At 43.1% G+C, this 17,367-nt stretch overlaps 1 protein-coding gene across 1 annotated transcript in view; it reads right to left on the bottom strand.

The window, feature by feature from the left end:
- Window positions 1-4,758: 4,758 nt before the first annotated feature.
- KCTD8 (potassium channel tetramerization domain containing 8) overlaps window positions 4,759-17,367 on the bottom strand; it is a 113,659-nt gene continuing 101,050 nt past the window's right edge. The window contains exon 2 of the mRNA XM_060246318.1: window positions 4,759-6,014. Within this exon, the coding sequence (XP_060102301.1) occupies window positions 5,554-6,014 (461 nt within the window). The 3' untranslated portion in view covers window positions 4,759-5,553. The remainder of the gene's footprint in view (window positions 6,015-17,367) is intronic.

Here is a 17,367-nt window from a genome sequence, read left to right as displayed (position 1 = left end):
ACAGAGAGGGGATTTTTAAAACCTGCAGCAAGTTCTCATGGGGTAGGCTTCCTCTTTGCACAGAGGCTTAATTCCTGTAAGCCTCCTCCTGCTATTTGGCACCATCCACTGCAGAAATGTTCAAAAATACCCCCAATTTCATCAACACAGGAAAAACAGCTGAAAGAGACACGTGTGACATTATGGAAGCAGTCTGCCAGTGTGTTGTTTAAACTGTTCCATGGTAATGACTGATGCCAGAGACTTCCACAAATATCCCCAGTGTGTTTGTAAATGATGCAGGAGCAAAAGACTCAAAACAAGAGAGGCTGATGGAAAGTGGGGAGGATTAGCGGATCAACCGTTTCTACTTCAGAGGACTAGAGTTTGGTTCCTCGCCAACTGATGGGTAGTAATAGTTTGATTATGGAAGCCTACTTTTCATCTCCTTTGGAAATGAGGTCTTATTTTGGAAAGGGGCATAATGAAGTGAATGCGTTTTTATGACATTTGGGGGGACTAGGCCATGTTTTCATTTTGGACGGGGGTGGCAGAAACTGGAAATGCTTCTATGCTCTTCAGAATGCTGTGAATGTTACTGCAGAGAATGTAGATCCACAATGGCTGCTGATTACTCCGTGGCCTGGTTTACAGTCCCTGTGTGCTTTCAGGAATGTCACTCCCTGTATGTTTTATCCTACCTTCTCAGTTATAGGAGTCCTGTGGTGCAGAGTGGTAAGCTGCAGTGCTGCAGTCCAACCTCTGCTCATGACCTGAGTTCAATCCTGGCAGAAGCTGGGTTTAGGTAGCTGGCTCAAGGTTGACTCAGCCTTCCATCCTTTTGATGTCGGTAAAATGATCACCCAGCTTGCTGGGAGTAAAGTGTAGATGACTGGGGAAGGCAATGGCAAACCACCCCATTAAAAAGTCTGCTGTGAAAACGTTCTGATGTGACGTCACCCGTGGGTTGATAACAACTCAGTGCTTGCACAGGGGACTACCTTTACCTTTTTACCTTCTTGGTACACAAGGAGTGACCTTCTTCTATATTCCTTCTTTCTTCATATATAAGATCAGTTTGCACACAGAATAGGGACCCCATGATGGCACCCACTCTTTGAAATTCCCCAGGGAATTTCTATTGCTAAGTACGAATATTTATATATGAAAGATTTGTTCATGCTCCATCTACTAGCTGTGATAACTAAAACAAATCTGGTAAACCTCTGAATGCCAGTACTAAAAAGCAACATCAGGGCCTCTACAGCCAGTTCGCTGGCCCTCTAAGTCAATTGGTTGATCACTGTATGCAAAAGGATGCTGGAATTGGTAGTCTGATTGATCAGGGCTTCACCTAAGGACCAGTTCTACTGACATCACAATTTTTTTTTATTTTAGGATGCTTTTAGATACTGCTTCACTTAGTGATGGGAAGAGGGAGATAAGAGAGGAGGAAATAATATCTTCAACAAGAAGTACTTACTTCCATGGTGGTTTAGCGACATAGTTATTCCTGACATCAATCAATGTTCAACAGTGCCAAACACAGTTATTTAGACTACCTGTAATCTGTATCACTAACCTACTGTATCTTGTGGGTAGTGGCTTGTAATTTTACTGCACCCAGCACTAACAAAATCTTGTCTTTATAATGAGATTAGGGTGAAATGAGAACTTGGCACATTACTGACACATCACCATATGCTGCATGAATCATCAAATTTGATTCTGCTTATTCTTACCAAGGGTGCATTTTTGGTCAATCTATTTATTTATTTATTTATTCCGGGATTTATATCCCGCCCTTCCCACGAGTGGCTCAGGGCGGCTTACAACAGACAACAAAACAATAAAATCGGAATAAATTAGTTACATTTAAAATCGAGCATTTAAAAACCTAAAACCTTAAAATTAGTATTAACTATAGAGTTATCACAGAAATCTAGAAAGCTACATTTATCCAGTCAGGGGTAGGCTAACCGGAAGAGGGTCGTCTTACAGGCCCTGCGGAACTGGGTAAGATCCCGCAGGGCCCTCACCTCTTCCGGTAGCTGGTTCCACCACATAGGGGCCGTTGTAGAGAAGGCCCTGTCTCTCATTGTCTTGAGACGCACTTCCTTGGGCCCGGGGATGTTGAGAAGATTTTGGGTCCCAGACCTCAGAACTCTCTGGGGAACGTGTGGGGAGAGACGGTCCCTCAGGTAGGCAGGTCCCAGGCCATATAGGGCTTTAAAGGTAATAACCAGCACCTTGTACCGGACCCGGTATGTTATTGGGAGCCAGTGCAGAGCCCGAAGACCCGGCCGAATGTGCCCCCATCTTGGGAGGCCGATAACACCCGGGCCGCGGCATTCTGCACCAGCTGCAGTTTCCGGGTCCGGCACAGGGGCAGCCCCATGTAGAGGGCATTACAGTAATCCAACCTCGAGGTGACCGTAGCGTGGATCACTGTTGCTAGGTCGTCGGGGTCCAGGAAGGGGGCCAACTGCCTTGCCCGTCTAAGATGAAAAAACGCGGACTTGGCAGTGGCCGCTATCTGGGCCTCCATCTTTAGGGATGGCTCCAGTAGCACCCCCAGGCTTCTGACCCTGTCCACTGGCCTCAGCGGTACACCACCAAAAGTTGGCAGGGGGATTTCCCCCCCCCCCCGGTCCCCGACGGCCCAAACAAAGGACCTCTGTCTTCCCAGGATTCAGTGTCAGTCCACTCAGTCTGAGCCACTCAGCCACGGCCTGTAATGCCTGATCTAGGTTCTCTGGGGCGCAGACCGGTCGGCCGTCCATAAGTAGATAGAGCTGGGTGTCATCAGCATACTGGTGGCACCCCAGCCCATACCTTCGGGCAATCTGGGCAAGAGGTCGCATATAGATGTTAAATAACATCGGGGAGAGAACCGCTCCCTGGGGCACCCCACAGTTAAGTGAGCGCCTCTGGGATAGTTCCCCCCCAATCGCGACCCTTTGTCCCCGACCTTCAAGGAAAGAGGAAAGCCACTGCAAGGCTAACCCCTGTATCCCCGCGTCGGCGAGGCGGCAAGTCAGCAACTGATGGTTGACCGTATCGAACGCCGCCGATAGGTCCAACAACATCAGTACCGCCGAGCCACCCTGATCCAGATGCCGTTGAAGGTCATCCACCAGGGCAACCAACACCGTCTCCGTCCCATGACCCGGGCGAAAGATGTATAGACCTTTTCTTCATGAAAAGCAATGTGCTACACCATGCATTAGGGTAACTCTGCATAGCTATCATGGGAACAAGGAGGTCTACCAGTAGAGTCACACCTGGGCTATACTTCTCTGGTCACAGCTGGGTATCAAACCCCACAGGGCATTTCATAATAAATGTATGGAAATTATCAACTGGTGCAGCTCCACATGCTTCTGAAGGCCAAACTAGTCAAGACAGGCATCCCTGGGTTCACACTAGGGAAACAGCCCTTTTTAAGGAGTCCCCAGATGGTAACCACTTTAGATTGGTGTGGGCTCCTGATTTTTGCTGGGAAATTGCAGTGCAGGGGGAGGAGGGCACCCTGTCTCCTCCTTTTCTCCTCAAAATGGCACCAGGGAGCTTGTGGACAAATAATGTCCCCTGAAAAGCCCTGCTGGATCAGGACAATAGTCCATCTATTCCAGCATTCTGTCTGACACAGTGGCCAACCAGTTCCTCTGTATGGTCAACAACAGGGCATAGAGGCCGAGGCCTTTTGTTGCCTCTTGGCCCTGGGATTCAAAGGATTAGTGCCTTTGAATGTGGAGGCTCCCCTCAGCCACTATCTAGTAGGCATTGCTAGAGTTATCCACCATGAATCTATCTAATCCCCTTTTGAAGCTGTTTATTCCTGTGGCCATCCTCTGGCAGCAAATTCCACATTTTAATCCCTCTCTGAGTAAAGTAGTTTCACACTGGAAAGCAGCTCAGGAGGTGGAAGGCAGGATTCCCGAGTGGGAATTCAGTCTTTAAAATGGCAGTGCTTTGCTGAGGTGAACCCAGAGACACTAGTCTAATTGAGTTTGGTCCTGAGGTACATGTACAGCGTGATACATAAACTGCAGAATGGTAAAAAAGAAAGAAAAACAATTGTAATATGATCTGAATATTTTTTTTCATGACCAAGTTCTAGACTGATCAATGGCACCAAGTGAAACTGACCTACGTTTGTCTAATTAGCAAAGTTGTAAGGAAAATCAGAAGCCAATGGGGTTAAGAAGGCAAACGGTTATATATAAAAAACATAATACACAACATTTCATAAATTCCTGAAAATTCATCAGCCATCCAAACATGCTTGTTTTTACCAGATCATTTTTATGACATTATGAATAAATATTCTCTTTTTTGTACACTGGAAAAACAGTTTTTGTCTGACGTGTCTTATTAATGACATCTTAAATTTGATATTTTAACAGTAAATTTCCCAACAGTTGTCAGAAGTATCGTTTTCCTTTGTCAACTAAAATACTCTCTGTGCGATCCTGTCTGAGATTTTATCGCTACCATACTGAGCAGTAATCAATAATGCTGTTCTTTTCAATCATGCTGAATCTCTATTGAACATATTAATTAAAACTCACATAGCCCCCCAAACATTATTCATTTTTCTGCTGAAACATGTTAGTTTGTGATGTGATAATGAAGCAGAAGCAAAAACACCACAAAAATTCTTCTTAAAAACCCACTTGACAACCCAGACAATAAGAGAAGAGCCATTAACTAAGAAAATCTAATAGTAGGCCCCTCTGAACAAATATGTTATGGTCTTCGTCTAAAAATCCCCACCCCCCACCCCCAACTTTCTTGACTAACATGAAAACAGAAATTTTCAGACTATCAAACCAGTTTTCACAAGCTGCTGATAGTTTTGCGTTTCACACAAAATAGTCCCGATGAACACGAGCAGGTGAATGTTGGCGCAGCCATAAAATAGCATAAAGGCATATTTACACCATCCTTACAAAACAACACACAGCCACACACAAATCCTCACAAAGCTCGGTCCCAAAGACGTACATTTAGAGCCTTGGGTACTGAACAAAAATATTTATCCAAAGCAGCAGACAACACCTCCCCCCCCTTTTTTTTTTCTTGCGTGGTTCAGTTGTCACTGTAGTGCTCATGCAAAACAGACATTTGCTTTATTGCATTAACATTTTTTAAAAGTGTTTGGATTTTGATTCCGTCATCACAAGCTCCCTTCTTCTTCATCCGCTGGAATTCTGCATCACCACTAATGTGGACAAAGGATGACAAATGACCTGATGGATATATTTGTTTCATGAATGGGAAGGTCAAAAACCAAAAATGTCTTATCATGCACATTTTTACCTATTATAAAATGATCCATAATGCTTTTGTTTCATGATTTCCAATTTTTTAAAGAAAAAGAAAAAAAGAACAAGAAATCAACCCATCTGACACCCAGTGTTCATGTAGAGAATGAAGCAGCAACAATGAATCAGAGGACAACTCGGTCTACCTCGCTCAGAGTGGACCAGAAAGAAGTACTTCAGTAATAAAGTGGCAACTTAATAGACACTAAACGCACCATTGATATGTCAAGAAATACTGAAAAGACTATAGCCCGTATTTCTGTAACAGTTCAGACTGCCAAGGGCGCTTGCGCTCTGGGAAATAATCCGGAATATGGATTTTTTTGAAGTCCTGAATACATTTCTGCATCTCTTCTTCAGCACTCAGCTTCTCACAGACCTTCTTTTTGGAAAGGTTTGTTTCTCTGGACTTGCTAATGAGAGTTTGAAAAAGTTCACTATTCCTGCGCTTGTCTGGGGGCGCCATCCACTGTACAGGGGCCTTCTTAGAGGGCCGATCCAAAGTTAGAGTGCTTGGCTGATGTCCAGCAGCTGGCTGGGTGGTAGCCGCATTTTCCTGGGGCGTGCTTGGTTCAGAGTGGCTATCACAACTTGAAGTGGACAACTCGTTACAGGAAGTTCCACTCTCACTTCCTTTGTCTGTGACTTTTTCGTGCTTTCTGTCTTCGTGGTCTTGCTTCGGAGAAGCTGTTCTCTGCGGCGGTCCTAAGAAAAGTTAAAGATGAAAAAATTACCAGTAGGCAGCAACTTAAGCAATTAAATCATCTATATGTTAGAAACAGCCGGCAATTTATATCTAGGTGAGTCTGTTTGGTGTAGTGGTTAAGTGTGCAAACTCTTATCTGGGAGAACCGAGTTTGATTCCCCACTCCTCCACTTGCAGCTGCTGGAATGGCCTTGGGTTAGCCAAAGCTCTGGCAGAGGTTGTCCTTGAAAGGGCAGCTGCTGTGAGAGTCCTTTCAGCCCCAACCACCTCACAGTGTGTCTGTTGTGGGGGAGGAAGATAAAGGAGATTGTGAGCCGCTCTAGGACTCTGAAATTTGGAGTGGAGGGCGGGATATAAATTCAATATCTTTTTCTTCTGATACAGCTACAAGGGCTCAAGTCCCCAATGTTATGAATAAATGCTGCTTAAAGTCAACATCACCTGTCTTAGGTCATACTCCGACTCCCTGGATACATGGGAAGCGGGCTGTGCCATCCTGGAGGCAGCAAACCTCCATTAAAATAGAAGAAACCTCAGCAGTTTGTTCTTCCTCCGTTCTCTGCAATGCCTCTAGTCTGGCTTTATTCAGGCCTGCCTACCTGCTAGGATTCTATTAAACCACCACCCCACACAGAGTGCATACAATGGTCTTGCTTGTGTTGGTGTGTACTTATGCACAAGGGGAAGCAGTAGAGCACTGAGCAATGCAATGGCTTGAGAGAGATGAAAATGAGAGAAGAAACAGAATAAAATCTATGCACTCCATTAAATGACATCTCCTAAAAGACAGAAGGCAAAATAAGAGAGGGACGGCAAAAGATGAGATGGCTGTACAGCATTACTGATGTAACTAACACAAATTTGAGCAGACTCTGGAGGATGGTGGAAAACAGGAGGGCCTGGCATGACTTGGTCCTTGGGGTCGCAAAGCGTCAGAATCGACTGTGTGACTGAACAACAACAAAACCTATTAAAAGGAAAATCCCCAGCCTTCAGCCTAGTGAGGGTGCAATGCTTGCCCCAGAGGGACCTCTATAGGGCTCAGTTAAGCTCTTTTGCTCTCCATGTGTATAGAAGCAACATACCAAGTCATTACAGGGAATGGGAGATTTTTTCATGCTTCCCATATTCCCTTCCAACTTTCAGACTCTCTATACCCCAAAGCTACTCAAGACCTAGTACTCAGATCATGTTACGGAAGGGCTGGAGGGGGAAATGAGAGACATGCGCCAGTATCCCATTTCTTGTAATATCTCTCTACAGATGTTTTCAAGAGAATTATGTCAGGTTCCCAGGGAGCCACATGAACACAGCACCTTCTCGTAGAGGAAGATCATGCATTAGATCTTGCTAAATCTCACAAATATTTGCCACCTTAGATTTAGCTGTTTACAGTAATTCCATACAAAAGGCATACAACTGAAGCAGGGATACATGGAAAAACTGGGAATTATAACAAAACCCCCATCCCAGAAAGCCTTATTGTATCATATGCCACAAATCCAATGTTGCAATAATAAACAAAATTGGCTCCATACATTAAGAGTAGAGAAAACAAAGAAAATTGAGGGAAACAGTGAGAGAGAAAGAGAGGAGGAAAAGGAGATGAAGAAACAAAAAGATTGTCCAAAGTAGCAAAGACAAAATGCGAGCCTGGATATGTCCCATTAGGCTTTATTGCTGATAATGTTAAATAGACAAAAAGCTGCTTTCCATAATAATTATAGTTCTGTGTTGGCATTAATAGTGATGGAATCTTACTTTCTTGAGTGGAGAAACATACGATTTCGATAATTAGATTGGGCTATTTTGTGCAAATGTTCTAAGATTTTCAGGCATGCAGTTGCATTCCCGGGCTTTATAGGCATTTCAAACTGAAATACAGTTGTACAATTGTGACTGGAACTGGAAGAAGTCTTTTCTTTTAAATGTTTCTGTCTGCTTTGGGAAGATAAAAGGACTTTGCTGTACAGCACTCTGTTGTGGCGAATGCAATCCTAATAAGGGAAATTAGCCTTGAGCCCAACGGTGTGTGAATAGTTATGCAGTGCCTTGAAATGAATGAAGCAATTCATCATTAAGGAGAGGACCTCATGTCTCCAGCTGATAAGCCGTTTATCTAAAGGAATGCTACCAAACTTCAAGGGATCATGGATTCTTCCTGGTTTAATAAGGAAATTGAACTAGACTGTCCTGCACAGCTTTTATGATCATTGAGAGTAACCTCCCAGTGTTTTAATCATCCAAATTACTACGACACAAGGTCCCAGCTAAGCTGCACAACTCTCCTCCTGTTTGCAACTATTGTTCCCCCTCCTCCATATGGTGTAGAGGTTGTCTTCAGACCTGGAAGACCCAGGCTCAAGCCCCTGTTTGGTGAACTTTACCCATGATTCAGTGGGTGATCTTGAGTCAGGGGCTTTCTCTCTCAACCTAATCTCAACTTCATAGGTTTCTGTGAAATCAAGTTAAAACTGTAACAAAAGAGCTTTCTGGTGTTTAAGGTAACAATGTGGGCTTAATGAATTAGTAAAATTTAATTAGTGGACCTGAGTGCATTGAGTTGTGTACCCTTTATCTAGGAAGTGGTTGGTCCCCCAATAGAAAGACTTCCCCTAGCAGCTCTGTCTTTATTGGCCTCTTTGAATTTTAAGAACATGGGAAGGGCTTTTCTAGATTAGAATAATGGTCCACCTAGCCCAACAACAGGGGAAAAAAGAGGGAAACAAAAACTTAACCCCCCAAGAAAAACAACAAATTAAGAACCTGAAAGATTAAATGTATACAAATTAGGGGGGGGGGGGCATGTAAAATCAATTGGCCAGTTCCGCAGGGCCTGTAAGACAGCCCTCTTCCGGCTGGCTTATAACTAACTGGCATTGGAAACTTGAGTGTAGTGTTGATAGACCGCTGTTATATGTTTTATTATTTTACTGTTTTAACTGTGTAAGATGTTTTAAATTCAAAATTTGTCAGATTTTATGTGTTGTGAGCCGCCCTGAGCCATTTCAGCGGGAAGGGCGGGATATAAATTGAAATAAACTTGAAACTTAAATATACAACATAAATATTACAAACTGACTTGTAAATGGGATTTCACCAAAATTGCTAGACCCGCTTTACATCGGCTTTTGAGTGAATTCTGTAAGCAGGAAGATTAAAAACTCTAAAATCTGCAAAGTTTAGCATTTCTGTAGACCATGTTTCCTATAAAAAAGATACAATCAAAAGATTTTAGGAAATTAATAAAATCTAAATCAGACAGTTTGTTTCTCCATCCTGCTATATTCCAGGAAACACATCGTAAATCCCCAGTTCCTGTTTCCTTTGTTAGTCACTCTATCTTTGCTATCTGATCCAATGACGTCTGGGAATCATTGAAGATACCGCCGTTGCGTTGCAAGGACTGTGTCTCAGGCTGGGCCGTCATTGTGTCCATGCTGAATGAGTCAAAAAAAGAAGGTCGGGTGAGGATTTGGCATTTTAAAAACCTGGTTTATCTGAATGTTTCTATGCCTACTCACTGGGAGGCTGAGTTAAATTTGTCTCAGTAAGGGAGTTTCCCATAGTAAAACGTTTATGTTCATTTTGGATTGGATTATCCTTAGAGATAAGTGGGCAAGTTGCTGTCTCTATAAGTGATTGGAAACAGTTTTTAGTAAGTTCCAGTCTCCCAATAACTGCATGTTGCTCCCTCCAATGTTCTCTATGGGAGATTTCTTCAAGTCCCCTTTAGCGAGAGACATTGTCTATGCGGGTAAAGCTTGCCGAATTCCATCCAGCATATTTTATTGAACTGCCAACTGTATATTAATCTCCAGAAGGTTATGCTAGGGTGTGGTCAGACGTTACACTAAAAGCGGATGCATCACGCTCCAATTTGAACTGCCCAATTTTGAATCGGCACATTTCTGATCAGACGACCCTTCTTGAAAGAGAGCGGTCCCGCACTGGTCCCGTATTTGAACGATCAGACATCGCAGACCTGTATCGCTTCTTCCTGTGGGCATGTGCTTGTTTGAAATAACAAGTTCCGCCAAAAACTGGAGTGCAGAGAGAAGCAAACACACGCACACACTTGGGGGGGGGGATGAAGATATCCCGATTGCCTTTTTCTTCCCCTCCTCCCAACACACACACACACATACACACCCCACACACCTCCCGCAGGGGGTTGCGATCTCTTTGTCGATATGGTTGCTCTAGAACTCAAGACATTTGTAGATGGATGGCGAGGGAAAAGGACTTGGGTTTGGACCTCGGGCAGCGAGGAGGGCTTTCTTGCTTTCCACGCCTCCTGCAAGCCTTCCCCCCTCCCATTATTAGTGCTATTGTTGATGACCGATCACTTTCCAAGAAAGAAAAGCAGCCCTTTCCAAAACTTTTTTTAAAAGAGAGAGTTGAATCTGGATGATGCTCTTTTATTACAGGGCGAGCTGAAGGATGCAGTTAAACTTTTGGAAGAGAGTGCGTGGGGAAGCTGCAGCATTTCCTGGAGAATGACAATTTCAGTGCATGTGTTTTTTTTGGGGGGGAAGCCCGAGGTAGTCGCAATGCATTTCGTGCAGTTGAAAAACAGCTGTTGTGGGAAGGGATCCTCGAGAGGGGAGGGGGGAGAAAAGCCTAGCCAGACTCATTCAACCTGCCAATCAGCAGAGAACTACTTTCAGGGAGAAGTGGGACTTGACGCTGACACATGGAGATCCCACATAATGGGGATATTATATTCCAGTTCCTCTAAAAAAGAAAGATTCTGCTCCCATGTACCCCGTATTGACAGGAAAAATGCAAAACTCTGCTAAACGGTTATGTGGTCACGCACATGCATGCATTTGTCTGATAATAATGGCACCAGAAACGGTTGCAGTTTGAGGGAAGTGCAAACCGGCTGCATCGTGGATGAGCCGTTCAGACAGAAATAACCCAATTGTATGCTGCCCCAAGTAGGAAGGACCGGACTTTCTCTGGGGTCAAATTGCGGCAAGATCAATCTGGGGCAAGTCGGGATGACTACGAGTTACTGCTGAGTAACAGATGTGGAAGTCTGAATGTGCTCAGGAAATCCGAATGCGAAACGTGCCTATGTCGGAACTAAAGGAGCGTCTGAACGCACCCTTAGATAGTCTTTCCTTACTGTCCTACATTCAAGAAAATAGGATTGATTGCTGTTTCCTACTAAACGACAACATAATTGATATCACAAAAGCTGTTGCCAAATTCTTGGCTGAAATTGTCAAAAATTATTCTAAGCAGGTTTTATTGTGATCTTAACCTTATTTTAGCCTTTTATGCTTTGATCTAATTGTTGTTTCATTGGCAAGTCTCTGTATATCTCTTTTAGTTATGCCAATAAAGATGTGATTGATTGATTGAAATATTACAAATTATCAAAAAGACATGTATTTATTACAAATATTTTTTTAAAAATGATAGGCCCAAATATAGCCTCAATAAGGATTACAAATCATGTAATATGCATATGCATGAGAGCCAGTATGGTGTAGTGGTTAAGCGTGCGGACTCTTATCTGGGAGAACCGGGTTTGATTCCCCACTCCTCCACTTGCAACTGCTGGAATGGCCTTGGGTTATCCAAAGTTCTGGCAGAGGTTGTCCTTGAAAGGGCAGCTGCTGTGAGAGTCCTCTCAGCCCCACCCACTTCACAGGGTGTCTGTTGTGGGGGATGAAGGTAAAGGAGATTGTGAACCGCTCTGAGATTGGGAGTGGAGGGCGGGATATAAATCCAATATCATCATCATCATCATCATAATTAGGACCTTATGTAACTCCAAAACAGATGCGTTTGGCCTATCAGCCTTCTTCAGTGGTCAAGCATAAATGTTGCATATAGGCTGAATTATCACTATATTAATATTAATCAATATACAGCCAAGTGAAAATTATGTTCTGATAAATATCAGTGACACAAGGCAAGGCTGTACCATATAAACTTCATGGGGCCTCCCAAAAGGTGCCCCTAGCCTTCATTGTTTCCAAATGGGGGGAAGGCATGCGGTCCCTTTAAATGTGACTGCCAGAACTCCCTTTGGAGTTCAGTCATGCTCGTCACACCCTTGCTCCTGGCTCCACCCCAAAAATCCTCAGATATTTCTTGAGTCGGATTTGGCAATCCTAATCTGTACACAACAGTATCACTGATTACTCATACTAGCAAAATCCCAGACAATTTTTCATGTGGGTGAAAAATTCACTGTGGGTGAAAAGTTCTTTGAATGGAAGGGAGGGAAAGGGAAAACATCTGGAATTCAGCCTTAAAAACACAGAGCACATCAGGAAAACCTTAAAAAGAAGATTCTAGGTGTGTAACCCAAGAACACTTGTGGAAAAACATACAGATATATATACACACCCAACAAATTTGCAATGATCCGTGTTAATTTCCCTAACTAGTGAAAACAGATTGTGCAATTCTTGGTATTTATTTTAATAGGCCCAAGCAAATTTTCACCAAAAGGGACAGGCAGTAATTGTTTTCACTACAGCTTCGTTAAGTCATATCTAATCTACTTTGCGTTGTTTTCCCTTCCCAGCTTGGTTAGGCACATGAAAAGGCTGGCCGGCACAAAGATATAATTGCCTGGGAACATTGCCACAGAGAGACTGGCAGGATGCTACAGCAGCCTTGCTTCACTACATAGCAGTAAGCAGCTATTTAGAACAACAGTTTATTTGGTAAAACATTCCCTGTACTCATTAGGATGTTTGTTCCATGCCATCAGTGATAATTTTTCAAAGTTTTAGTAGTACAACAGACTGCAAATCCCAAAGCACTCTGAATATGTCAAGGAATTACACTGATAAAGATTCATCTTCGTAAAAAAAAAAAAAAAGGCCATTTGTGTTTCAATAAAGCAAAGGAATAAAAAAGCACCTTTAGGAAAGTATTCAATAAAGACTATCACCCCGTTCCAGCAAATGATGTATGATTGCTCCCCATGCACGCACAAGCTGCTAATGCTACTACAATAGGGTCGCCAATCCCCAGTTGAGGGCAGGGGATCCCCCCCAGTTTGGAGGCCTTCAACCCAATTCAGGGTTATCAGAAAGCAGTGTGTGTGTGTGTTAACTGTCTACTGGGCCCTATGGAGACTGGTCCCCACAGGGTATAATGGAGAATCAATCCACAGGTATCTGGGGCTCTGCGGAGCTGTTTTTTGAGGAGAGGCACCAAATTTTCAGCATAGCAACTGGTGCCTCTCCTCACCCCCGCCCCCAGTTCAAGAATATTGGACCAGAGGGTCCCCATAGAAGGTGCCCCCATCGTCCATGATTTCCAAAGAAGGGAAGTCATTTAAAAGAAGTGCTGTCTCCTTAAATGTTATGGCCGGAACTCCCTTCAGAATTCAGTCATGCTTGTCACAACCTTGCTCCACCCCTCAAAGTCTCCTGGCTGCACCCCTAAAATCCCTAGATATTTCCTGAGTTGAACCTGGCAATACTATACTATGACTATTGGTAAATTCTTCATATCTGCTCCTTGATCTGCTCCTATTGCTCATGCAGGGAAACCTGCTCTGATGAAGTCACTTGTCCTTTTTTATTCTTTTTTATTTGGCTGGGGATTGAGAAGGAAATGAATTGTACCCACCAGCATTTTATTTATGTCCCAAATTCATACCCCACCTTTCTACTCTACTTTGGACCCCCCCCCCAAGACAGCTAACAAAAACATATATAATAACAGAGCATTTTTTGTAGCAGGAATGCCTTTGCATGTTAGGCCGCACCCCCTTGATGTAGCCAATCCTCCTGGAGCTTATGGCAGGCCCTATAACTCACAGCCCTATCAGCTCTTGGAGGATTGGCTACATCAGGGGTGTGTGGCCTGATTTGCAAAGGAGTTCCTGCTACATAAAAAGCCCTGTATAATAGTCTTTTAAAAAATGTAAAATCCAAACAAAAACACATCATTAAAACAATTAAAACTGAGCTAAAACACACACAACAACAACAAAAACATAGCTAGGAAGGAGGGATTACTGCTCCTGTTCTGGTTTGCTTGCAAGGGAAAGAAATTCATCCAGAATCACAGCTTTAGACTGGTGCGTCATGATCTAGTCACATAATCTAGCAACACAATCCTAAACAGAGTTACACCTTTTAAAATCTGTTTAAATCAATACGCTTAGAAGTGTTTCACTGTGCTTAGATCGGCATTGTGCCTAACTAGATGTGAAGTCATCATGATCAGGCTCTTAGATGTGTTTGAAAAAAAAGGAAAATGCGTTCACTTTCTTAACTGGTCTGCATTGGGACAGTCAAGTCAATGTCAACAATATGAGTCTTCCAAAAAAAATACAAATTGCAAACTTTCCTGGAAAAGTTTCCAGTGCCCTAAAGAGATCATGATCTGATTATTTTTAATGGAATAATACTTGTAAAAATTCAAAGCTAATAAGGAATTAACTTCCTATACACTGTTTAAAATTTAAGGGGGGGGATCTAAGACACTCAAACCAGGTTTAGCACAACTGTGCATATTGTTTCAGCACAAGTCCACCTTTTCCCATGAATGCTGCTGGAAAACCTCCATGTCAGTTTTAATCTCCCATAGCCTCACTTGCAAATTGCTTGGGAAATTCATGGATCTGTGACATTGGTGCTTGGGACAGGCGGACTTTGAGAATAGAGTTGAGTGTGTGATGTCCCATCCTGTGATGTAACACCCAGATCAAAATTCAGATCTTCCAACTCCTCCCCTTCCTGTGAGGTCACTTCCAACAAAATTCAATTTTTAAATTGAAATTTCCCTCCTCCTATCATTCTCCCCCTGCCTTTTTCTCCCACCTTGCGTCACCTTCTGTATGCATGTGTTCTGTATGACACACGAGCTCTTTGTTTCTAAACATTTGTGCTAGTATAACTGGCTGTATCTCATTCTGCTTCTTAACTTGTTAGTTCTATGCAGATTTCTAAAATATAAGAAGCTAGACCACCATTTGAATGGCTGCAAAAATCTGTCACAAATGCATAACATTTTTGCAGACTCCTGGATATGAGGGTGATCTGGATGCAACATCTGTCACCCCGTTAATTGCCAGCATTGATTTTGTTGATCTGGCTGGCTAGCTGGGTGTCCCCTCCCATGTGCATCTCTCCTGAAGCTGCATGCTCAGTGGAAGAGGATGACCATCCCAGATTAAAAGAGTGTACCATTCCTCTAAAAAGCTCTTAAAATCTTCAGGTTTTTCAAAGTGCTAGGGAAGAACCACAGAAAGAATCCACCCAACAGCAGGTTCATCCCTCTCTCAATTCCCAACTGGCCTCTGAGTTTTAGTGCCTTTACAAGCAACAATTAGTTTACCCTAATCTCTATGGAATACTGCAGGAGAAGCAGAATTTTTAGCTACTGTAGCTACTGCATCTACCCTCCTGGGACTTCTATTTCTCTTAGACTCTATGCTATTCCAGAGTGCACGCTCTGAGGCTGCCATTTTCTCAAGAGGACCTGATCTCTGTAGTCTGGAGATTAGCTATAATTTCAGGAGAACTCCAGACCTCACCTTGAAGTTGTTAACCCTACTCCAAAGCCCCACAGAACGTACCCAGTTCACCATGAATCCCTTCTGATAAATGTCTGTTTTAGCCAAACCTAGAGAAACCTTCTTTGATATAGGTCTAATTCATGTTTTATCTAGGGCTGCCAGGTCTGTGTTGAGAATACCTGGAGACTTTGGGGGTGGATCCAGGAGAGGGTGGGGTTTGGGGAGGGGAGGGGCCTCAGCATGGTACAATGCTACAGAATCCACCTTTCAAAGCAGCCATTTTCTCCAGGGGGGCTGAGCTCGGCCAGCTGGAGATCAGTTGTAAAAGTGGGAGATCCCCAGGCCTCTCCTGGAGGCTGGCAACCCAAGTTTTATCAGTCATAGAAAGAGATAACATGATCCTTCTATTGCCAGAATCCACCTAAATGAGAAAGGAATAGGCACAGTTCTTAAGAAGGGTTTGTTGGATCAGAACAATGGTCCATCTAGCCCCGACATGCTGTTTCACACAGTGGCCAACCTGGAAGGCCAAACAAGCAGGGCATAGAGGCTAAGTCCCTCCCTTGCTGCAGCCTCCCAGCACTCGTATTCAGAAGTCTGCTGCCTCTGTACATTTCAGTATGAAAAACTGATTTCTGGACCACACCACTTAGGACAACAAACAACAAGGGGTCTGTATGAATAAATACTGATCCAGGGAGAAGACTAGACTAGGAACATTCAAGTACATTTTTACAGGGCTTTTTTTGTAGCAGGAACTTCTTTGCATATTAGGCCACACCCTCTGATGTAGCCAATTCTCCAAGAGCTTACAGGGCTCTTCTTACAGGGCCTCCTATGAGGTCAGGGGTATGTGGCCTAATATGCAAAGGAGTTCCTGTTACAAAATAAGCCCTGCATTTTTACAACATTGTCTGCTGTTTGCGTAGTCTGAATCTAAACTGTGTGGCATTCAAGTTGAGCAAAATGTGAACTATGTATTTATTTTAAACTCCCTTTTTGCATTTTCACAGTGCATTAGAGGGCTCACATACTGAATACAATTTTTACATAAATCCAAAACATCAGATACTTAACTAATAAAGCAACAGTAAAAATAACCTTTAAATAACCTCCATTACAGTTTTGCACTAAAATGAACATAAAGTTAGGGCTCCCAATCTCCAGGTGGTGACTGGAAACCTCCTGGTATTATATGACTGATCTCCAGGTGACAGAGATCTGTTCCCCATGGGAAAATGGCCACTTTGGGAGGTGGCATTATATCCCCACTGAGATTCCTCTTCTCCCCAAACACAGATATCATCTGCAGCGTTACAGAGAAGTTCTGGTACTGCCTAAGACACTTCAATTCATAGTGCCTGGTAGCAGTTCCTGGACAACATACCTATAGATTCAAAAGGCCTGTTTGTGCAACACTGGCTGTTAATGTTCTTTATTCTTTTCTTGTATTCTCTCTCTCAAGCGCAAACAACTTAAAATGCAGAAGCAGCAGCCTTTCCTCATCCGAAAGATAAAGTGATTTTAAAAAAGCGAAGCTAACAGGATAATGAGATGAGGAACACAGTCTAATTGCTGATAAAATGTCAATATTCCAATAAATGTGTACCAGAAGTCCATTAGATTTAATTAGGCATTCTCCCTCCCCCCTTCTCCTTTGAACAACGCATCAAAAGATAAATGGTAACAGAATTCTGACTGCTCTGGAACACAGGCTAGGACAAACAGATTTAAGGACAGTTTCTATCCAAGTGCTGTGGTTAGGTTAAATGCAGGGTTATGAAGGATTATCTGTTTTAGATGTATTTAATGGTTTAAATGGTTTTAATGGTTTTATGAATGTTTAA

This window comes from Heteronotia binoei, chromosome 9 (assembly GCF_032191835.1).
Source record: "Heteronotia binoei isolate CCM8104 ecotype False Entrance Well chromosome 9, APGP_CSIRO_Hbin_v1, whole genome shotgun sequence".
NCBI lineage: Eukaryota > Metazoa > Chordata > Lepidosauria > Squamata > Gekkonidae > Heteronotia > Heteronotia binoei.
Note: the sequence above shows the minus strand (reverse complement) of the source record. Positions and strands in the feature narration are given on the sequence as shown.